The sequence below is a fragment of the Panonychus citri genome, unplaced genomic scaffold, assembly GCF_014898815.1.
Source record: "Panonychus citri isolate SS breed McGregor unplaced genomic scaffold, ASM1489881v1 Contig00092, whole genome shotgun sequence".
NCBI classification, from domain to species: Eukaryota; Metazoa; Arthropoda; class Arachnida; order Trombidiformes; family Tetranychidae; genus Panonychus; species Panonychus citri.
The window spans coordinates 715396-739142 of NW_026515497.1; the positions used below are offsets into that span (position 1 = coordinate 715396).

Consider the following 23747-nt stretch of genomic DNA (forward strand, 5'->3'; position numbering starts at 1 on the left):
CTGATTTGTTCCTTTCAAGATTGAGACCTTCAATTACGAGAAACATTAACCATGTTGAATGTTTTTCCACTCAAGCCTCAGCGTCCAACTCTCCCTGCGAATCTGATTCTAGTCCATATCCCGTTGATCAAATACTTTTGAGTCCAGTCGTGGAAACATGAGAGCTTGAGTAACCTAGTAGTTAAGTCCTCTTTTCCGTGGTTCTAGTGGCGAAAACGATGGAAATTTTCTTGTGCAAATCGTAAGATTGATAATGAAAGTAATTCAAATAACCTGAACTGACCTATTGGCCTCGAACCAATGCTGCTGACATTATCTTCTGGAAGTAGTGATAATAGATATTCAGGTTGGCCTTACCGTAAATGGAAAGTCGAGTGAACGGCACACCTATTCCAGTAGATAATCGAGAGGAGAGCTCACGTAGCAATCGACGTTCATCCTTTAACCCCCAAATACTGTTGGAACATTGATCTTAGATGAATAAGTTTTTCTAATTTCCGAATTAATTAAGCCACTTCCATTTACGACGTTGTCGAGTCAAGACTTCTTCGTCTCTATCAAATGCCACTTCTTCATGTTCTCAATGCCTCGTGTTGGTTATACGTTATCATGGGCTCTGGTTAACAGGGCCAAAGATTCAAATTTTAAAGCTCAATTTAATGCGAAATTTTTGTTGGTATGATGATCGCTGAAACCTTAGCTCAAATCTTAGATGCGCCTTTCGGTGATGCCATTTATTGTTTAATCGATGTTGATAATAAACATAATTACCCGAAGTACTCAGGTCATATTTCATTAAATCACATGAATGAGTAGTTTTGATTAGACAAAAAACTTAAAATTCTTGATTTAATCTGTCGATACATTTGATAATAATAGTAATCAAATTTATAACGATCACAATTAGACTGGTTCCTCTTTTTGTTTCATTATTACTTTCGTTGCATAAACTGTGCTGATTGTTGATTCAGTTCCCCGGTCTAATCATCAAACAATGATTTACATTACAATTAACAATGAGAAACATGATAGAAAATTAAATTTCATCAACACTCTTGAAGTGAAAGTAAATCAAAGTTACTCTGTTAATTGTTGGCCTTGAACAATTCAAGCAATACAAATAACAATTTATATTAGTTAAGGGAATAGTGATTTATTTTCAGTTGTTGATCAGTTTATGATTAAAGTGAATTAAAAAGTGTTGCTAACAAGTAAATTGAATCAAATTGTTAATCATTAATCTTAAAATAGATTGATAATAAGAGTGAGAGGGAAATTTTCAATTAGTTAATTGTTAAAGTATGTTAGTGGTTTATGGTGATTTGTTGATTGGTCACAAGTAGCTGATGATTGTTATATTGAACTATTGTTGGTTAACTAACCTGAAGATGATTAAATTATTTTCGTTGGTTGATTAATATCGAAGGTGATTAAGATTCTTAATGATCAGATAAATAGAATCCATTTAATGATGAAAATATTCAATTAAAAGGAATTAGATTATATCAACATGAAAATGACGACAATTAAAGTCAAAGGCGTTTACACACATAGGGAGATATTTTTATCATCACCATTATCATTTAGATTAGTGACAATTAATATTATATTATGAATAATATTTAATCGTTCGGATGTTTACTAATGATTTGATTATGAATAGTTGCTTTTAATTAATGAATATGATCAAGAGACAATTTTAATGTCGCCCAATCCATTCACATTTGAATTTATCTCTTTTTCCAAACTAACCTTTTTTTGGGACTTTTTTAGGAAAATGATGGAGATAAAGTTGATGGTGATGATGATGATGATGAGAGAGAGAGAGAGAGAAAAGGTCGATTAAATACCCTTTAAGCAAGAGTATGTAATTTAGTCGATCATCTTTGCGTGACGATATTGTTGATGCTTTGATTATACTCATGATGTTGATGTTCAAATCAGTTGATGATGAGAGTTAACTTTATCTTTTTGATGATGATAATTGTTGGACTCGATAGAAATGATAAAGATCTGAAAGAGAAAGAAAGAGAGAGAGAGAGAGAGAGAGAGAGATAAGTTTCTCAAGAGAAAGAGACTTAAGGTGAAAAAATGGAGAAAGAAAAACAAAAAAAATGAAGGAAAAAGAGAAAAATATATAAGTTACAGGTAAGAAATCGAAAGAAAGAGACAAATTATTTCGTAAGTTTGAAGAAAATGCTGGAAAGAGAAAGAGAAATAATTGATTCGATTGTGATTTAATTGGTGACCTCGATGCTCGAATTTCCTGGCAATCGGTTTTGATTGTTTGTTATTTGATTTTCATTCGTTTGTCAAATTGAAATTGGAGAGAGAGAGAGAGAGAGAGAGAGAGAGAGAGAGAAATGGAAAGAGGTAAATAAAGGTGAGAAAGAAACGTAGGAGGGGATGAGAGATGAAGAGTGAGAGAGAAAAGTGTTTATGAGAGAGAAGGGGTAGTAATGAGGAGGAAAAATACAGGTAAATAAGTGTGTCTATTGGAATCGCTGGTGAAACAGTTTATTCAGAAACACTGTTGTTGTGAGTTGGCTTAATGTGTCATTCAATTGATGGTTTAAGGTGCTGATAGTTGTTGTTGAACGTGTTTCAAGTTGAAGATGATAATGATTATGATGATGAAGATTGTTGTTGGCGTTTCAATTTGATGTTGTTATTGATGAATATTAAGAATGAAACAACATGGTGATGATGATGAGAAGAGAGACAATTGAAAAACAATTGATGAAATAATTCAACTAATTGTTGTCACTTTTTAACTTCTTCATGTTATTTGTTTTCAAATTAACCAATTGAATTGTGCTTTTCCTAAATTGTTACAACAATTTTCCTCCTTGTGAATTTTCACCAATTATCGGATATTTATTGTGACTTAATTTCATCCATTTATCCATGGGACATTTAACAACTGGATTTGTAGCTGGTTAATTGTTATCATCTCAACAGAAGTTAATTGTTACCTGTAATAAGGAAAGACGAACAGAAATCAAATTTAATTGTAAGTGGACGACTAATTTTTACTTCTTTAACCTTTTTGTTTTGATTGTCATCGTTTTTTTCATGTTAATTAAATGATTGATGGCTAATTGTCACCATTGTTATTACCACAGTGATTTGAGTACTTTAAAAAAGGTTATTTCAACAATAACGTGATAAAGATGAGATTTGATAATCAGCTCGTCATTTAACCTAATTTGTTGTATTATCAATGAAACGGTTGACAATCATCTTGAAATTACTGTTGAATTGAAAAACAGGTTGGTTAATTTGATAATAATGTTGATTGAAGAAAGAGTAAAGAAATGACAACAGGTAATTGTTAAATCCAAGGTGATTAATTTGATTGTAGCCAAAACAATCAACGAAAGAGTAATCAACATACAATCGTAATAGTGTTCAACTAATTTTTCATCATCTCCTCATGGTTGTCACCTTGATTTCCACAGAGGAAACAGATAATATTTATATATTAATGTACATCTGAAAGTCTGAATCAAATTAACTTATTGTAATAGTTATTTTTGTCATCTTAATCAATTTAAGTGATAACAAAAAGATGAAGTTGATGATGATGAAGGTAAGTTAATCAATCCATCATCAAGTATAATCCAAATAAGTTATCATCTCGATTCTTATAATAATACCAGCGTTTTGTTGTGAATGAAGAAGAAAAAATTAATGAGAAAATGAAATAACATTTGATTAGTTTATATTCTTGATCAGTTGTAAATTGCTAAGAGCAAATTAACTATCCAATTAACCTTATAACTCTTGGTGTATTATTTAACTTGAAATAAATAGTTACCTTTTCATACCGGTTTATCATTAGAAACCATTATATTTATCTAACGGTATTCAGTTAAAATAGCAATGGAAATGTGATTAATTAACATCATCATCATCTTAATCAGCTGTTTAATCAATTTGTCAGCTTCATTATCTTTCAACGTCTTTGGTTGCGTTTTTTTATGGGTCAGAGGGATTAGAGTTACGACTTAGTCAATTGTCATCTAAAAGAGTAAAAAACAAGAGAAAATATCAACATAATTAGTAAATTGTGTATATCAGAATCAGTTGATTAGTCAATTAAAGATGGAAACATAAATCGAGGGAGAGAAGGTAAATTGATACAAACAAAGTTAATTCTGGTTGAACGTGTGGATTAATATTTCACTTTTTTTAAAAACGATGATTGATTTGCTTAATCATGACAATAAGATGATATCTTATTGAATATATTGATAGACAATTAACTAATGAGTAGTATAATGTGAACAACGTGACAATCAACAATACAGTTGAATTACAAGATATTACTCAAAGAAAATTACCTCTAAATTACAAACAATCAAACAAGATTGAAAATGTAATTTGCCTTAAAAAATTTGCTGGGTGTAGATTTAAGGTTTACTTGTAAGATTAAGGCTTCCATCCTCTTGGATGATTCATCTCATTAATCTAATCATTATCGTATTGGTAAATTAGTGTAGAAAAAACAACAACAGCAACAATTAAGTGCAATACAATTGGTAGATTAGTGATTAATTGTTAAAGTTAAAGTTTAACAACCAATGTTGACACTAGAGGAAAACGTTATCATTGAGCCTTTTAAAATTTAGATAAATTGTAACGATGAAAATGTAAACACCTTGAAAAGTAAACCAGGAAACCGGAAAGATAAATCAACCAGATAACACGATTAGTGGTCCACAATTTATATAAATTATCTGAATCAAAATGGTAAATAAACATAGGAACAAATAAAAATTAACAAACCATTGAATGAAAAAGAAGCGAAGAAAAAAAAAATCAAATCTAAACAAAATCAAAGAGAGAAAAAAAGTAAACAAAGAATCAACATCTTTTTCTTATTCTCTTTTTGTTCCACTCCTACAATTAGATTATATCAAACAGAGTTACATTAATCATACTAATAATCCCTAATGAACATGTATAGTTACAATAATTAGATAGTAATTAATCAAATCAATGATTACAATCAAGATTATAGGAAAAACAAAAAGACAAACAAATATGTTTACTCACCAAAACAAAGACATCAACAAGTGACCAAGCAAAAACCGTTGACACTTTTTTGAAAGCAAATTTTTACCAATTAACCATCAAGTTGATTAAAAATGGAAGTCCAATTATAAATGAGGATAATGAAAATGTAAATTAAGGTTAATATGAATAATCTATAGAGAAAAATAAACGCTAATTTCAGGTCACTTTTATCAAGAAGAAAAAAAAATAAAACCGATAAAAACACCAAATAGATTTAATCATACGAACCTTTTTAATCTGATTACCTGTTCTCCTCATTTCACTTTAACCATATAATCTGATGAATGATTTAAATCCAATTTACGAAAATGATTTAGAAAAAAATAAATTGTGATCAGTTAATCAAATTATGTTAACCTTTCAATTGGAACTTTCGAAGAACAAAAATTTTCTATTCGTTTGTTGTTCTAGTTGCGATTTTTATTCGCTAGATGGGGTTAGTGTTTTTCTTTCTTTTCTCTTTCTTTTTGTTTCTCTTTCGCTTTCATCGGTTGGATTTTCATTCTAATGGAAACTTCATCAAGAGCAATGTTGAATTCTGGATTTTTCATTTTCTCTTATTGTTTTTTACTTCTTTTAATTATGATTATTGTTGCTACCTTAATGATTCTTAATTTACTTTACTTTAATCACTTGTCACTATTTTCATCATCTCAATCATCATCTTCATCGATTGTGCCTTAGTAACACAAGTCGCAAAAAAGAAAATTGAAAATTACAACTGTCAAGTCAAATGGTCAATTTTTTCTTCTCTTTTTACATTTTATGTTCTTTTCTCTTCAATTTTTCCTTTGTCTTTGTGTTGTTACTCTCGATTTAAAGTTATACATCTTGTTAACAGAAGAATATCCGTTTTTGTAAATAATTTCTCATCTCATTTTCTCTCTTCATGTTAATATTTACTTGCTTTTATACCTTAAGGTTACTGGTGACGAAAATTGAACAAAGTTAAACAAAAATGGCCTCCGTTAAAGTTGCTGTCAGGGTGAGACCTTTCAATAATAGGTAAGTTTGATTTTTTCGCTTATTCTTTTGATTTCATTTTTTATCTCTTTCTATCAGTGTAATTTTGCCATTTCTATCATTAGATTTAACTTCCTTATTGTTCTAAAAAAAATTCTACTGAAATTTACTATGATTTCTTTCAACGATTATGTTGAAAGAAAGTCTTCTCATGCGTTTCTCTTTAAACACTATTTTTAATTTTTCTGCCAATTATCTCTTACTTTCTATCTCTTAGGGAAATTGACATGGGTAGTTCTTGTATCATAAGAATGGAGGGTAAAAAAACTGCTATTGTTAACCCTAATCCTCGACCTGATTTATTGGATACAACTGCAAGTCCAACGGTATTTGATGGGTCACGAAAAGAGTTTACTTTTGACCATTCGTATTGGTCATTTGATGAAAGTGATAAAGATTTTTCTTCACAAGAGCAAGTTTATGAAGACTTGGGTCGCCCAGTGGTTGAAGATGCTTTCGAAGGTTATAATGCTTGTATTTTCGCCTATGGTCAAACTGGATCGGGTAAAACTTTCACCATGATCGGTTCTCCTGGAAATGAAGGATTAATCCCTCGAATTTGTAAAAATTTATTCGTTCGAATGAAAATGGAGTGTAACAAAGAAAGTTCTTATCGAACTGAGGTCAGTTATCTGGAAATTTATAATGAAAAAGTCAAAGATTTACTGGGTAAAGGAGAGGCCAGTTTAAAAGTTCGTGAACATCCAAAGCTTGGTCCATATGTACAAGATTTATCGAAACATTTGGTTACCGATTTTCGTGACGTTGAAGAGCTAATGGCCCGAGGTAATGCTCGTCGTACAACAGCAGCAACCGGAATGAATGATACCAGTAGTCGATCTCATGCCATTTTTACCATCGCCTTTTCTCAAGCAACTTTTGCTGGTAAAACACCAAGGGAAACATTGAGTAAAATAAATCTAGTCGATTTAGCTGGTAGTGAGAGAGCCATGGCCACTGGTGCTAGTGGACAAAGGCTTAAGGAAGGTGGTCACATTAACAAAAGTTTGGTAACTGTTGGATCAGTAATCAAAGCATTGGCCGAATCAAGTCAACAAAATCTTAATCCACCAACAACCTCAACTCCACGTCATGTTTTTATCCCTTATCGAGATTCGGTTCTTACATGGCTTTTAAAGGACAGTCTTGGAGGTAATTCAAAGACTGTAATGATAGCCACCATATCACCAGCTGATTGTAATTATAGTGAGACTTTATCAACTTTACATTATGCTAATCGAGCCAAAAATATTATCAACAAACCAACAATCAATGAAGACACTAATACCAAGCTTATACGTGACTTACGAGCTGAAATTGAGAAATTAAAATTATTACTTGGCGATCATCCAACATTTATTGAAAAAGTTCACGAAAATGAGGCTAAAGTGAAAATGTTAACTGAAGAATGGACTGAAAAATGGAAAGAGACACAAAGAATATTGAAAGAACAAAAATCTCTTGGACTTCGTAAAGCTGGACTTGGTATAATTTTAGATTCTGATTTACCTCACCTACTATCAATTAATGACGGTTTATTAAGCTCGGGTATGACTTTATACCAATTGAAAGAGGGTCGAACATTAATTGGAACCGAATATGGATTAACCAAACAAGATATTAATTTACAAGGTTTTGACATAGAAGATGAACACTGCTACATCGATCTTATCGATGGTGTTGCAACGATTACTCCGATAAACAATTCATTGTGTTTTATGAACGCTGTACAAATTGATGAACCAACTCGTCTTACCCATGGATGTGTAATTATGCTTGGTCGTAATAATATGTTCCGATTCAATGATCCAGGAGCCATGAATAAATTAAAAAGAGAGCGAAATGATAACAACTCATCTTTACTCAATCTATCTAAAATAATGAGTCATTCAACTGAATTAGCCAAATCATGGGATAATTTATGGTCCCAGGTAAACGAAGGTGAATGTTTCGATAGAGGAGTTGACCTTTGTGATATTGAGGAGAAACGTCGTGAGATTGAAGAGCTGGAAGAGGAGCATCGTCGAGCCGAACAGCGTAGATTGGAAGAGCAACAACGAGCTGACCTTGAATTGGAAATGAAAAGAAAAGATTTGGAAAAGTTAATCACTGAAAATGAGTTACTCGAAAAGAAAAGATCAGAAACCGAAGCAGAATTAAAATTGATGAGGGAAGAAATCGCCAACATAAGTGGTCTTAATGGTGGTGATGTTGATGTTACACTCGAAAAATGTTCAAAATGTTCAACAAATGGAGGTGACCTTTTGTTAAGTTACAGCGATACTGGTTTAACCAATGGAGAGACTGATAAAAAGACAGCAAATGATAACAATGATACAAATGTTGATGATGGTCAACCAGAAAGTAATACTGAATCTTTTAATTTATCATCAACGTCTTCATCTACAACCGTTTGTCAATGTAATAACAATACAATTAGTGATACATCAGCAACGATAATCTCATCATCATCATCGTCAGAGGAAATACCATCAACAACAACCGAAAACTATGTTAATAAATTAAGTGAACTGAAAGCTTTTGAGGAGCGATTAGTTGCCATGGAGAAAAATTTAAATGAACAAAAGTCACTTTTTGAAATGCAACGAACCAAAGAGTTAAGTCAAATACAAAAGGAGAAGGACAATCTCAATGAGATGGAGAAACAAGTTGAACTGGACATGTTTATCGAACGAGAGGTTCAACGTCGACTTCGTGATCATCAAGCAAAATGTGAGAAAACCTGGAGAGATGGACTGGAATCGCGAGCAAATGATTATCTTCGTATAACAACATCATCTCCCACCTTGATGCTTGCAGAGGAAATGGAAGAAGATGAAGATCAAATATTCATCAAAATACTTTCTTACAAATGGATAGAGCGAGCCTTTGATTCACACTATGAATATATGGTTGTTATTTGTATTAATGGTCATCGATTGACTATTCACCGACGATATCGTCAATTTCGTGAATTTCATCTTACTCTAGAACGAAATTATGGAACCCGGGAGTCTATAATGATACCCTATTTCCCACCGAGGAAAATGTTCTGGACGAAATCATCAACTTCCCTGGCTGAAGAAAGGAGGAAAAGTTTGGAAAAATATCTTCGAAAAGTAATTCCAATGTTCATCCGAGTTCCTGATTCTCCTCTAAATTATAAAGTTCAAGGAGCTAAAAAATTATCTCTTTCTCATCTTTTACAATTTTCTAATTTCTTCAAAGATGATGTTCCAGATATTGAAGATTAATCAATTCCCAAGTCTAGTCCAACCATCACCTCCCATAAGCATCATCACAATTAGCAACCTTCCCAATCTGATAATCCATTGGATCAAAAAAAAAGTTCTGATGTGTCAACAATCAATCTTCCCTTAGACACTTGTCATTGTTTTCATCATCAATTGTTTACCTGATCAAGATGCTATTTCTTCCGCTCCAAGCAATTGAGAGAGAAATTGTCTCATTGGTAAAAGAGCTAAGAAATTTGTTAATTGTTTTAATTACTTTGCCATCTATGTTTCTCTCTCTCTCTCTCACCATCTATTCATTTCTTTGGATGATAACAACAAAAAGACAACATCAAAAGAATCAACTTTTTAAATTGTTTCACAAAATCAATCACCTTTAAATCCAGTGCATTTTTTTAATAAGCAAGAAAAAAGTAGTAACAATTAACTCGATATATCATGAAAAGTTCACAATCAATCTACCAGAAATCAAAGTGCAACTTAAATCAAATTATTCTGTCATTTATGATGACAACATTTTGTGCGAAAAATTTTTCTAATCTTGTAATTTTCTCAATTTGTTTTTATGTATTTTCGTCAACAGAAAACTTATCACTATCATTGTACATTAATATTATATATAAATATGTATTTATATTGTTGCTAATTAGCAAGAAAACAAAATTGATGCATAATTAAATTTTTAAATTATTAATTTTCTTACAATAAATTGCTAACCTTTTGAAGGTAATTCAAAATGGTTACTAATACAAATGGAAAAAAATTTCAATTCGAATGATTGAAAAACTTCAATTAACAGATTCTGATGATTCCAATGAAACGGTTAACACATTTGATCCTCTGACAAAAATTGTTTTCAAATTTCTTCGAACATTTTTGGGTAAATCATCAGGAGAACAATTAGAAGAATCATCTTCAGATGATTTAATTAGAGCAACTTTTTCAATCACATTTGACAAAATTAAGTTGTAATGTTTATCAAAGGCAATCAGAGATCCAAATAGTTGAGCGATTTGTTGATGATGATGGAAGATAATTTTCCTCCGTCTGATTACCACTTTAATCTGTTGACCGATACACTTGAATAGAAACGATTGTGGTCCAGTTACATCAGAATTCATGAGAGATAAAACTGATTTTCCATCTCGCTTTTCAAATCGTAAATTTGGAACAAGAGTTTTTTTTAATTGTTCTTCACGTTTTTTCACATCTATTTTAAATCTACTCTCATAATCACCATCACTTGTTGGCAACACACCAATTTTAACAGAACCAGCACCTTGACCACCAGCAACCGGTGAATTAGCGGATAAACCCATTGGAGAATCTGTAACAATTAACCCTAATTGTGTTGCTCCACTTTTCTTTTCATATTCATCAAGATGATTATACGTTTTAGCTTTTGGATCGGGTAACTTGATTGTCTTTATATCGGCAATTAAAACAGCCCTTGGATCCAATTGATCTGATTCAAGATTCAAACATTCCAATGCATGATCGACACTTGTAACCTTTGAACTACAACCTTCATCCATTAAAATAGATAATCAGCTAATTGGAACAATTAAATTAACAAAAGTTAACTCTGATTAACCAAAACAATTTTTTCATTTTCATTAATTTTCAAAATAAAAACAAAACATTTTCATTGGACGATCGTGTCTCCATCTATCGGATTCTTTAGTAACTAATTAGGTAAACAAATGAATTTTTTTTTTCACTTTTTGATTGTAAGAAAAATGGTTTTCAAATTTTTAATTCAGTAAGTTAATTGTTAATCTAATCAAGCGGTTAAATGTTATTAATTTAATTTATTTTACTCTAACAGGGCCTTCCTCAGGACACAGAGTTCACCTTACATCGAATCATTAATAGATAAAGTAAGTAAAAGATAATTGTTAATCCTTTTTGTTGAAATTTTCCTTCGTCTCAATGATGTTGAAGGTTTTTCAATTTCTAATTTATATTCTCATTCTCATTTAGTTAATTAATTGTTTTATTTAGAATTTTATTCTTTACAAAATATTCTAATTCTCTTGTTTCATCTGTTTCAATTGTCTAGCTATCCAATACCAGGCCTATTAGACGATCTGCTCAATTGGCTGCTTATTTTATTACCAAAGGTAACAAAATTGTCAATACAATTTGAATATACAAATGTATTAATGACAATCTATTAATTATCTATCATTTATTGATAACTAATCATCAAGCTCTTTTGTCTATCTTCCTCGTCGTTCCTCTATTGATACACCTTCGATGTGTTACCGTTTAGTTTTAAATGATCACTAATATTTAATTTTGTTTCCTCAATATTTTCCTTTAGGAAGTCAATCAATTGGTAAAGATTTGCAAGGATTATTTAACTCGAAAGGAATCAAAGCAATTAAAGATAAATTTAGTGGAGGAGGAGGAGGTAGTGGATCAAAATATTAACTAATTCAATCGCAATTACAAATATAAATATTGTATCAATTTTAGTTTATTAATCAAATTACCTGTTTACCCGAGTTGAGAATGGTGTTAATTCAATTTGCCTGTGATACACTTACAATTAATTATCTTCTTGTAGTAATATATTTGTGTACATATTATATGAATGGAGGAGGAAGATGAAAACAAAAAAGTACAGATAAATGAAGAGGTAAATTAACAATCATCTTTACTTTAATCAACAAACGTAGTGTTACAATTTACTAATCGTGATTTGATATCAAACAACAGGGGGGAACCCGTGACTTTGATTATCAGCTAATCTCAGGGAATTAACAAATCACCTTGGGTGTCAATGAATTAATGATTAGCATCAGTAACTTTGTTGTTGTTTAACATTCAACTAAAAGAATCAGCAACAATTTAACATTCACACTTAAAATCATTAATTGTCAACTTTTAATTCTTACCTACAAAGTGTGAATTTAATGGTACACCCTTGTTGTTGTTAATTCTGTTGATGACAATTAGAGATGATAATCAACTAACGTCAACAAATATAATGATTGTTGATTAATTAATTAATTTTCTCATCCAACAATTTAAACGTAAAATTTATCTGAAAATAAACAAAAATCTAACAGTCACTTTGCCTCATCTTTTGATTTAGTAGCAATTAATCAAAAGAAAAGCTAATTCACTAAATCAGAAAAGCCCATCGGTTAATTACCATAACAATTAAGACCTTGACAATTAAACAGCAATTTCAAGTTAATTGTTGTATTTCTGTTGAAACAATTTAGTAAACTTTTTCTTTTCAACATCAGAGACAATTGAATTTGAGTTTAATCACCTAACAATTAACTTCCATATACTAGTTAACCGACCGTTAATTTGACAATTAATTAACTGGTTAAAAATTAGGGATAGTTTTTAATTGAAATGAGTTGACAATTAGTTGATTATCTCTATGATTTACCAAATGAAAAGTTTTCTTTTGTCTAATATCATTGTGATTTCCACCATCAGGAGTACAACAATTAACTGATTATTTGATTGATCTTTGATTGGTACTGATTTTATTTCATTTCAAATTTGCAAGTTAATTGTTGATTAGCTGAAGAAAGAAAAAAATAAATTAATGAAGCAATCATTTACTTCCTGACATCTAAATTAAATCATACTAAATGTAATTACCAAAAATCAACCAATGAATTAATATCCAAGGTAAACAAGCACAAAAATCACAATTAACTTAATTATTGAAACAATCAAAGGAAACAGATCTAATTAACTCAACTATTAAAGTTTTTTTTTCTCACTCCCTTTAATCAACAAATTGTCATCAATATCTCAGATTTAAACACTAACAATAAACAATTAGTTAATCATTTTGATACCTCAAGTACAAAATTTTAAATATAAATAATAATTTAACCGATATCAGTTTTAATCACAATTAGTTATATAAAATATATAACTAATTGTTACACAATTGATTTGTAGATGAAAATTTAATTGTCTCGAATCAAATAACAAACACAATTAACCATCAAAATCAATTACAAAACTTTTTTTTTGTTCGTTAATTGTAATTAATGAACAGTAACTACAACAATTAGTAAATCAATATAAAGATTAACATCTTACCTTGTAAAAATTGAAAAGTTACTCGAAACAATCAATAACAATTAACTCACTCAATGAATTTTCAATATATTGATTGAGCAAAATTTACAAATCATAACTTAATCAACACCAAACAAATCAACAACAATTTATCATATTGATTAGATTGATCAACTAACCTTAAATTTTGTAAACTTTTTGTTAATCAACAGAAAAAGTTTTTTTGTTGTTGTCTAATTGTTTCAAACACCAGATTCATTTTAATTGTTGTAATACAAATTTCATTGATAATTAACTAAATCACTACATCTCATCATTTGATTTATATCAACAATCAATGTTAATTATTTTATCCAAATCTAAATCAACCTTGTGAATACATAATATTGTTAATTGTTATTGTTGTTGTTTCCATTGATTAGTTTATCCTTTAATCATTTTGTGATTATATTAAATTGTTGGAGGTAAAAAATTAAATCACATGGAAAAATTGACTGATTAGTGATTAATTATCATCATTATTGACCAATTGAAAAAAAAACTGTTCAACAATTTATAACAATTAACTAAAAGGTAAATTTGTTTCCTGAAACTTTTTAACTCAATTAATTTCTCGTTATCATTTTTTGATTGTTGATTAAAACTGTAATTAACTTTTGAACTGCAGTTAATTGTTAAGTTTTGAACTTGATCATGAATGTTATTTATTTAAAGGATGATCAACAAGATGATGATGATGATAATGATGATAATCAAGGTGAATCCCTTAATCATTAACAACAATCATCAAGGATAATCATGATTGTGTATAAAATTGACTTGAATCAAAATCTACATAGAGACTTGAGTCTAATCATTACAATTGATTGTTGTTTTATCGTTATTGCTGATTGCTTATTAATTGTAACCATCCAGTAACAATCAAATAGGTAAATATCGTCATCTTTATCATCATCATCATCATGATTATAAATCATAATCAATGAAATCAATCAACAGAATCATGTTAGATTTTTTTTCCTAATTCAAAGTTATAGTTTTATTATTGATAAAAATGATTAGTGTTTCTTATTGTCTTGCAAACAATCAACTTAATTGTCTCATTATTTGTTGGTGATAATCAAATTAATTGCGTCTTCATAACCATTAGTTTCATGTCGACTTGACAGTTAACACCTATTTTTAAATTGTTGACAATTAACCAGATTTTTGTTGATTCTCATCGTTAATTTTGATTGTTTAAATTGTCTCGTTGTTAATTTTTAATTGTTACTTTTCAATGATAAAGTTTAATTTTCCGTTTTACAATCTCATCAAATTAGTGACCAATCAAAGCTGACCTGTGATGATGATTAAAGTAATTGCTGTTTGATTGGGGTTAAATCATCTTCCAATAGGAATCAAATCAAATCAAGTTAATTGTGATCAAGTGATTGGTGGTGAAATTGTGAGTCTCAGGAATCTAGTTAATTGTCAACAATTTTAATCCAATTGGGTAAGTTGATCAACTTGATTATCATTATCACCATTTTTTTGTTCGGTTTACAATTAACTCTAATTTCCAACAATAACAACAATTAACTTTAATACGGGTGAATCATTGAATCAATACAATTACAATTGTATTATTAACATATTACTCTAACAATTAACTCTTAATCAATCAATCAATCAACTCTCGTGTCAATCAAACGTCATGTTTATTGTGATTTTAATCAAATGTTAATCAACTGTCATTCACATTTATGCTAATCACCTTAAAGATAATCCCAATAGTTAAACTAATTGTTTGATCAATACCATCAGACACAATTAAATTAATCTAGAAATTTAATTTCTCAAATCAAATAACTAATTTTTCATCAATTTTTGGATCACGATTGAAAATCCTAAATGAATTTCAATCAATTTTATATAAAAATTTACTAATTGTCACAACAATCACACTCGTTAATTGTAAATAATCACTTTAATTGCTACCCGAAAACCTTTCAAATAAAATTAATTTAATTTTCTTCAAGTCAATCATTTGATTATCTGAGTAACGATTTCAACACTTAATCAAGTAATCAAATTCAATTTGCTTTTAAATTGTATTAATATCGTTTCTAACAATCAAAGAAAATTATCAAACAACAATCAATTAACTTAATTATCATAACTGTCGATTACAATTAACTTTTTAGTTAATTGTTGAAACACTTTTTAGGAAATAAAAATTGATCAGAATTTTTTTTTCTCCACTTTTTTCCTGAAACATGAAACAACAATTAACTAATTAATGTCAATAGCAATTAGTGTATCAATTATTATCGTTACCATATTTAAATTACATAACGTTGATTGTTAATCAATAATTATGGTTAAATTATTGTTACTAATTAACCTGCAATTCAAATTTAAAGTTTATCAAAACTTTTTCAATTGAATCAATTGAAAATCTCAACCTAACCTTGACCAAGACATTTAATTGTTGATTAATCAACTAATTAATACAAAGGAATTTAATTAACTTGATTATCAAATGATTAACAATTAATAACCCGCAGTAAATTTGCCAATTTACTAGTAAATCAAATGAACTACAATTAGATCAGTAGAGGTCACAATTAAATCTAATCATTAATCAGTTTAGGTGAATGAAGATTTTAATTATTACAATAATAAATAATTTTAATAATTAACAATTATCTTTAGACTTTTAAATTGTATCCATGTAAAATTTTCATTGATTAACAATTAAAACTAATTGTTGAAATTTTTCAAACTTATTAATCTAATCATCTTTGATTGAAATCTAATTGTTAACAATCAATTGTTTTGGTATGTTACTGTTGATTGTTTTGTTAATTGTTTCAATGTTTTCAGTTTCACCTTCATGATTAACAATCAACTGATTTGCTTCAACAATTTATCATTTATTTACAATTTAATAATATTAATCATTGACAATTATAAGAAAAGTATTTGTCTTTATAATATAATTTATATATTTTACTTGAAACAATTAAGTAAACAACAATCAAGTTGATTCAATGTCTGATCACAATCAACTAACAATTAAGATGATTGGTACCAGGTTGATGATTAACAAACATAATCAATTTAGGCCAAATCAAATTGATATCAATTCCTTAAGCCTCCAAATGATTTAATTTAATTCAAGGTATTATTGATTGTTGATTGTACTGTAAATCAATTGTTTAATTGTAATGATGAAACATTTGATTGATTTGATTGACTTTGTTTAATCAATCATTAAATTGTCGGTAATATGATTAATTGTTTATAGTTGATACTAAATGAAAACCTTAAAGAAATGAGGGACAATTAATTAATCATTGGGATTAGATTTGCTTATCAAAAGTAATTTAATAAAAATAGTCAACAATTAACTCCTGATTGTTGATTGATTTCAAACGGGGAAATTAAATCAATCGTTAATTTTTCACATCTTCAACCGTAAACTTGAATTAAACAACTTTCATCATCGACAATCATTGACAATTAACACGATTGCAGGGAAATCAATGAGATATTTTAATTGTGGTTAGTAAATTGAAATCTTTAGGATAGTAAATGATAATAATAGGACAGTTTGTTTTTCGCGGGTAATTTTTTTCGAGAAATTTTTTCTTTTTTGATCTAACCGTTAACTCGAGGGAAAGGTTTGGACAATTGAAGCCAACAATCGGGTGACCATTTGGTTTCATGTTCATCGGTAAAATGGATAACGTAGGCTGGCCTTGGTTTATCGGAGAGGTTTGATTTGGACCGATGGACAAGTTTACCGTCAAATACAAGGCACGAACCCTTAGGAACCAGAACTGGTACAAAAGCGGAATCTTCGTATTCTTTAACGGGTCCATTGAATTCGGCTCTTGATCCTGTCTCATCGTCGGTCCTTATGTACCTGCGATGAGCTGAATCTACATGAGAACCTGGAATAACCTCAAGGCATCCGTTTTCTCGGACCACATCGGTCAGTGCAATCCAAAGAGCGCAAACCTTGTCAACTGGTTCGCTGAATAAAAATTCCGTATCCTTGTGAGGGGTCACTTCACTTCCGACCCGTGGATGTTTAAAGATGAGCATACCTTGAACTATAGCGGGCTCTACATAACCGATTCCCTTCATAATGGCTCGAACTCGATCTGTATGTCCAATTGAACCGAAAGTCTTATTACCCAAGTGAAGTCCGTGTCCCAATTTCATGACACACTTTTCCCGAGGTAGAATCAAATTTCCTTCACCATCAAAAGCTTTTGGCTCGAAAAAAAAGTTGGCCTTACCAGCTGAAGCAAAATAATAATCGGTGGTCTGTTGTGGACTTCCGGGAATGGCACAAAGTCGATGCTCCGATAAGTCCAAATTGTCGATCAATGATTTAGCCTCATCCATAAGCATTTTAACCTCTTCGGGTGTCAAGAAATTATCAATCACCGCAAATCCATTCTTACCATAATCAGCCAATTCTTTCTCGTAATTAACCATAATGATTTTCTTTTCAATTTTGATTGATGATTGAAAATTTAGGCACATAAACAATTCACTTGTTATTGATCCGGCTCAACGAAAATCATTTGCTTTTTATTTAAACAGTTAATCTATTTTTCAACTTATGCAATTAGCTAATTGTGATTAATTTCTCTTATCGATTGTATTGTCTTCGTGGTCACGTTAACCAATGTGATCTCCTCGAAGTGGGGGATATCCAACGAAGTCTAAAGTTCGTTGGAGAGAAAGCAAAAAGTACTAATCAACAAAAATTGTAGTACAAATCAATTTAATCTTCAATCAATTCCAAGAAAAAAGTTGACTAATAATCGTTAATATTGGGAGTTAATTGTAGATGATAATTGATTGTTTCTATTCATAACTACGAAACAATTAAAGTTGAGTGCAAATTTAATCTCTTGTTTTCCGATTCTCTTGACAATTAATCCTGATAATGGTTAATTGTTTGATTCGATTGGAACAATTAACTACCCTTGAGTTATATTTATGACCATTGATTGTCAAGTTAAACTATTAATTGTATGATTAAGATTACAATTCATCTTTTCAATTATTACGAAGTTGATTATATTAATACAATTGAAATTGATTTCTTTTTATCTATTTTTTAATTGTAAAAATTTTATTAATACTTGATTCTCATGCTGATTGTTGTATATAGTTAATTGTTTAATAGAAAAGGGGAAAAATTTAACTAATTATTTTGATACAAATCGTTAGAGCGAATCATAATCAATTGTTTAACTTGTTTTCCCAAACAATTTAAATAGTAATTTTAACAGTAACAATTAAGAGATGATTGTACAATTTAAACTTTCAATGCTTCGTTTGAATACAATTTAAGTTTAATTATCTCACTAATCATGAGTTTTAATCATCATTTTAATCATGATCCACTTTAATCAGTGTGTGTATCAATTTGTTATATACTCAATATTTAAACACATCTAATTTATACCAATCAAATTGATCAATTTTTGTCTGATTGTTTTGACAACAATTAACCAGGTTAACTTGAAATTAACCCAGAAAAATATATTCACAAACAAAGTAAACTTTTTAATTCCTTAAGGATTTAGGAATCAATTCAATGAACAATCAACAACAATTTGATCTCAATTCAAATAAACAACAACTGATTTAAATGTTGTTATGATTAACTTTAAACCCTAATAATCAAATCACAATTTAGTGATCAAAGTGATTGGTTAAATTGTAACAAGAGCAACAACAACAAAACAAAACTAATCACCTTATATCAAAGTTTTGTCTTATTGATTGTTGATTAAGTAAATCATATGTTGATGATTAACCTTATATAATGTCAATCATCAACAATTATCAAACTATCAACTTTAATTGTTAGTTCAACGTCCCTCATAATAGTGGCAACAAAAAAAGCATCAACATTAATCATTTATATGTATGATTCAACTAATCAGGGATTAACAATTAACCAGAAAAAAAACCAAATCAAATCAAATTCAATAACAGCCAAATGATTAACTAACTTTATTAATATTGACATTTAACTTTCTTGTTATTGTAACAATTAATTTAATTTCCACGTGAATTATGGTGACGATGATTAAGATGATGATGGTAAAAAAATTACCCAACAATTTAGTGATTAGCGTAATAAAATCAAATTAATCTTGTATAATTAACCTTTTTTCTTAACCATAGATTTACCGTTGATTAATTAAAAGCAATTAAAAATTGTATCAACATGAGTTTTTAAAGTTTAATCAAAATTAAATTAGTTAAATCAAATGGTTCAAATTGTTAACTCTTTTTATTGTTGTTGTTGTTTAAAACATTGAGTTAACTTTAATACTGATTCATTGATTCACTTACAGTTAATTGTGACAATTAACAGGTGAATAAATTATCACCCACCCTCTAGTGAGCAAGGTAATGGTGTTGATGGATGATGATGAAGACAGAAGGATAGAAAGAGGATAAGAAAGAGATGATAAGAGTGAGAGAGAGAGAGAGAGGGAGACAAGTGAGTAAATAACCAATCACGTTGATTTACCTGTTGATTGTTACAATTAACATTTAGATGGTGATCAGTTATTGTTGCTTTGTGCCAACCATGATCAACTTTAACTGTACTTTAATTTGTCCAATTATCAAGATTCAGAATATCAACTCGACCAATGGATCACCCGACGGCTAAAGATGTGAACAACTGCCCTTCCGCAGACCCACCGCGACCCTCATCACCACCACCACCACCGCCGCCATCGCAAATCGTATCAAACGCAAATGTAATCCCAGTACCCAGTCCCACTTTTTTACCCTCCGTGATTAACGTGACAGGTAAACCAATAAGTAAAAGGTTATCGGTGAAAAAAGCGACACCAACATCAACTTTACCTCTTCCAAGTTCGGTAAATTTATCTGTTCCCAATGGTACAAGTGCTAATCCCGTTTCGAGTGAAACAATGTCGACAAATGTTGTACCTGTTAAACGGCCTTGTGTTGACCCGGAAGATGATACAAAGTCCGCTCTAAAGGAAATGTTTCTTCCCGTTATGTTGAGTGGTTTTGGTAACATGGGCGCTGGTATGGTTTTAGAACGGGTTCAATTTATGGACATTTTCATGGCGATTCCCCAGCTTATTCAACTGGTTCCACCGTTACTTGGTCTTAAGGGTAACGTTGAGATGACCCTCGCCTCGCGTTTATCAACCCACGCCAATTTAGGCCATCTTTCCGATAAAAAGACTCGAAGACGTATCATCATTGGTAATATTGCTCTATGTCAATTCCTCGCCACCGGGGTTGGTTTCATAGCGCCGATAATTGCACTTTTACTTTCACACTTTCAAATCACCGGTTCTCATGATACATCACCCGTTATTCATCAACCACCCTCATTGATGGTCAACGATGGTCATCTTTCGGCAACCTCATTGTTAAGTTCGTCTAATACAATCGGCAGTGGTTCGACCTCATCAATGGTCACCTTTGATGTTGATCATACGAAAGATTTTGTCTCACCTCAGTTGACCAAAAGCCTTTTGGTTGTGGCCATTTTTCTGGCCACTTCGGGGTTAGCCGATGTAATCCTTTCATCGACCATTACCTGTGTTGTTATCATTTGCTCTCAATTTCTTGGTATTAATGCCGATAATGTGGCCACACCAATTGCCGCTTCGGTTGGTGATCTTATGACGATGTGTTTCCTTGTCTATGTTTCAAATGGACTTTACAATTTAACAAAGATCCTCCCATGGGCACCATTAGTACCCTTGATCATATGGACGGTAATCGTTATTTGTACCGGTATAATTGCTCGGAGAAATCCGTTCACCAGGTCAATAGTTTTCCATGGTTGGTCTCCGCTTGTTGTCTCAATGTTATTACAAAATATCTCCGGTGTAATCATGGAAACATCGCTTCGGCGTTTCCCTCGAATGGCCATTTATCAGCCCATAATCAACGGATTCGGGGGGAACCTTGTGGCCATTCAAAGCTCGCGAGTGGCCACTTACCTTCACAAACACGCACCCAAACGGGAATTGGTCAACGAAAGTGACTCTTGTTGCCATTCACCGTTACTTTTTTTCTTTGGTGAAGGTAAGATTACCACGATTACTAATTTCCAACAATTAACTAATTGTCGACCTTCATTTTAACTCTACAACGATAAGAAATGTTTCCCTTGTTAATTGTAATTCTAAACTTTTTTTCGTTTCGTTTCGTTTCGTTTCTTAATCAAATCAAATCTTAATCATGATTATTTTCATTCTCTTGATTAGTTTGTCTAATTATTAACTCTCTTGTTCAGTTTAATCAGTTGATTAGTTAATTGTTACAGTTATTCAATTTATGTCTAATTAGTTAATCCTCATCGTATTAATTATTGATGAAGAAAAATCAAATTTTTCCTTCACCTGATCATTAGTTATCTTGATGATTACTGTTAATTGTTGTTAATTAACTTTAATGCTTTTAATTACACACTTTGATTATGATATTTATTAATAGTTAATCTCTAACAATTATCACAATCAATTTAGATGAAGATAATAATTAGTTTTAACAATTAAGTAGCTTTTAAATCACTCGAAACTAAATTGTTTACATAATATTGAATAGTATTGGTTCAGTCAACCTTTAATATCAAATTAAATTGCTGATCAATTGTTAATTGTTTGACTTTCTCAAAGATCATTGATCTTGATGTTAAAATTAATCAACTGGTTAAATCTAATTTAGTGATAAATTAACAATCAACCAGTTGATTTTTGTTTAATCATCAACAATTTAACATGACCATTGAAAATTAATCACGATATTCAAGAGTGTTTATAATCAATACCACCAACAATTAACTTAATCGCGATGACTTTTCAATCAACTAGTAATAATTTGATCCCTTTATTTATCATTACAATGGTGATAAATCAAACTAATTAACTAACCGAAGTGATTTATCAATTAATAGTTTCGTTACAATAAAAGTTACATGATAAGAAATACTAACGATTAATCAATAACCAATTAAACTACAACAATTAACTTATTATGATAATATTTGAGAGACACACAAAAACCTAATCCCAATAATCTGATTAAATCCTATTGTCACTCGATTAAGACAATTAATCAGTTAATCAGCCATTAAACCAGGAAATCAATTAACTGATTTCATAATTAACACAATTGATCAGTAAATGAATAAAAAATAAGCGAAAATTTTTGATTCTAAAATTTTATTTTCTTTTTCCTTACCAAACCGTTAATCCTTTTGACCACAGGTCAGCACGGGAAATTGGCATTTCTAATGGTTCTACTCGCAGGTCCAATTCAATTGCCCTTGGTACTAATATCGACCCTATTGTCGCCCACCTCGCAGATAACAATTTCCCAATTGTTGACTTACTATTTTTGCGCTACAATCCAAGTGATCATAATCCTTTACATTGGCTATTGTTTTGTTAATCTCCTTTGGGTATTTGGTGCTAATCCGGATGATAATGCGATACCAATACTGACCGCTTTGGCTGACCTATTGGGTACCATAATCCTTGTGTCGGGTTACATGTTTCTGGCCTCAATTGGTGATAAAAACGCAACTCCAATCAACGAGGACAATTTAATTTCCCCCGAATCAATATCTTCAATTGTTTACAATGCAACGACAACTTTAATCACAACCAATATCAATAATAATAATCATACTAGTAATCCGATTGTTAATTATTCAAAATATAATAGCTCATTATTATCATCATTATCAACAACAACTTCATCACCTTTATCATCATTATTGTCAACAACAACAGTCTCATCACAATTAACTACAATACCTTCAATCATTGCTACCAAATTAATTTCAACAACTTTGGCTCCAATTTCAAGCAATATTAATACAACAACAATTAATCAATTTACCTCTTCGTTGATTGCCAATTTAACAACAACAAAATCTACAATTAAACCAACCAATATAACTTTCTGAAATGAGGTGACACTTTTAATTGATCATCAAGTGATCATGATTAATGATGGATTTAATTTACTATTGAATTATATTATATTTTTCCCAACAAACAATCAAATATTTTACTTATTATTAATACTTATAATTGTCTTACTTATTATAATTATTATTAGTTTTAATTGTTGTTGTTACCATTTTAATAAAACAATTAAACTTGCAAAAATTAACCAACTGTACAATCAATTGATTGATCATAATGCTAACAATTAAGCAAGAGAGAGAGAGAGAAAGTAAATTTTGTTAATTGTAATGTTATTAATCAGATTAACACGTTGGGTGGACAGAAAAAT

The 23747-nt window shown here is 30.3% G+C and overlaps 4 protein-coding genes and 1 long non-coding RNA gene across 11 annotated transcripts; 2 read left to right on the forward strand and 3 right to left on the reverse strand.

Annotated features, from left to right (window-relative positions):
* Positions 1–429: 429 nt before the first annotated feature.
* LOC128387709 (uncharacterized) lies at positions 430–5514 on the reverse strand. Of its 4 annotated transcripts, XR_008325160.1 has the most exons (7): positions 5311–5514; positions 5062–5213; positions 4347–4742; positions 3821–4025; positions 3046–3646; positions 2147–2975; positions 430–2013 (listed from the first exon to the last, which is right to left on the reverse strand). It is a non-coding gene; the product is annotated as an uncharacterized LOC128387709 (long non-coding RNA). The 4 variants fall into 4 exon arrangements; XR_008325162.1 differs by lacking the exon at positions 430–2013 and having other exon boundaries at positions 2517–2975; positions 5062–5105; XR_008325159.1 differs by lacking the exon at positions 430–2013 and having other exon boundaries at positions 2517–2975; positions 4664–4742.
* LOC128387691 (kinesin-like protein KIF16B) lies at positions 2874–10053 on the forward strand. 2 transcript variants are annotated; one of them, XM_053346936.1, is made up of 3 exons: positions 2874–3013; positions 6004–6087; positions 6323–10053. In XM_053346936.1, exons 2-3 carry the CDS (start codon positions 6041–6043, stop codon positions 9357–9359), a joined length of 3084 nt encoding a protein of 1027 aa, XP_053202911.1. In that variant the 5' UTR covers positions 2874–3013; positions 6004–6040; the 3' UTR covers positions 9360–10053. The 2 variants fall into 2 exon arrangements, with proteins under 2 accessions (XP_053202911.1, XP_053202910.1); XM_053346935.1 differs by lacking the exon at positions 2874–3013 and having other exon boundaries at positions 5577–6087.
* Positions 10034–11018, reverse strand: LOC128387705 (U7 snRNA-associated Sm-like protein LSm11). The gene has a single exon (XM_053346955.1). It carries the CDS (start codon positions 10892–10894, stop codon positions 10148–10150), a length of 747 nt encoding a protein of 248 aa, XP_053202930.1. The 5' UTR covers positions 10895–11018; the 3' UTR covers positions 10034–10147.
* Positions 11019–11025: 7 nt separating this feature from the next.
* On the forward strand, positions 11026–23636 carry LOC128387692 (solute carrier family 41 member 1-like). Of its 3 annotated transcripts, XM_053346937.1 has the most exons (7): positions 11026–11121; positions 11188–11239; positions 11422–11482; positions 11686–12003; positions 14744–14916; positions 20080–21527; positions 22712–23636. In XM_053346937.1, the coding sequence occupies exons 6-7, from the start codon at positions 20102–20104 to the stop codon at positions 23413–23415; spliced, it is 2130 nt and encodes a 709-aa protein (XP_053202912.1). In that variant the 5' UTR covers positions 11026–11121; positions 11188–11239; positions 11422–11482; positions 11686–12003; positions 14744–14916; positions 20080–20101; the 3' UTR covers positions 23416–23636. The 3 variants fall into 3 exon arrangements, with proteins under 3 accessions (XP_053202912.1, XP_053202914.1, XP_053202913.1); XM_053346939.1 differs by lacking the exons at positions 11026–11121; positions 11188–11239; positions 11422–11482; positions 11686–12003 and adding an exon at positions 14155–14350; XM_053346938.1 differs by lacking the exons at positions 11026–11121; positions 11188–11239; positions 11422–11482; positions 11686–12003; positions 14744–14916 and having other exon boundaries at positions 19902–21527.
* Positions 16938–18006, reverse strand: LOC128387702 (phytanoyl-CoA dioxygenase domain-containing protein 1-like). The gene has a single exon (XM_053346953.1). The coding sequence runs from the start codon at positions 17961–17963 to the stop codon at positions 17067–17069; it is 897 nt and encodes a 298-aa protein (XP_053202928.1). The 5' UTR covers positions 17964–18006; the 3' UTR covers positions 16938–17066.
* Positions 23637–23747: the final 111 nt, after the last annotated feature.

Coding starts and splice junctions, on each gene's coding strand:
- LOC128387691 (XM_053346936.1), top strand. CDS start 6,041: ATGGCCTCCGTTAAAGTTGCTGTCAGGGTGAGACCTTTCAATAATAG. Junction 6,088..6,322: donor GTGAGACCTTTCAATAATAG/GTAAGTTTGATT, acceptor TCTATCTCTTAG/GGAAATTGACATGGGTAGTT.
- LOC128387705 (XM_053346955.1), bottom strand. CDS start 10,894: ATGGATGAAGGTTGTAGTTCAAAGGTTACAAGTGTCGATCATGCATTG.
- LOC128387702 (XM_053346953.1), bottom strand. CDS start 17,963: ATGTGCCTAAATTTTCAATCATCAATCAAAATTGAAAAGAAAATCATT.
- LOC128387692 (XM_053346937.1), top strand. CDS start 20,102: ATGGATCACCCGACGGCTAAAGATGTGAACAACTGCCCTTCCGCAGAC. Junction 21,528..22,711: donor ACTTTTTTTCTTTGGTGAAG/GTAAGATTACCA, acceptor TTTTGACCACAG/GTCAGCACGGGAAATTGGCA.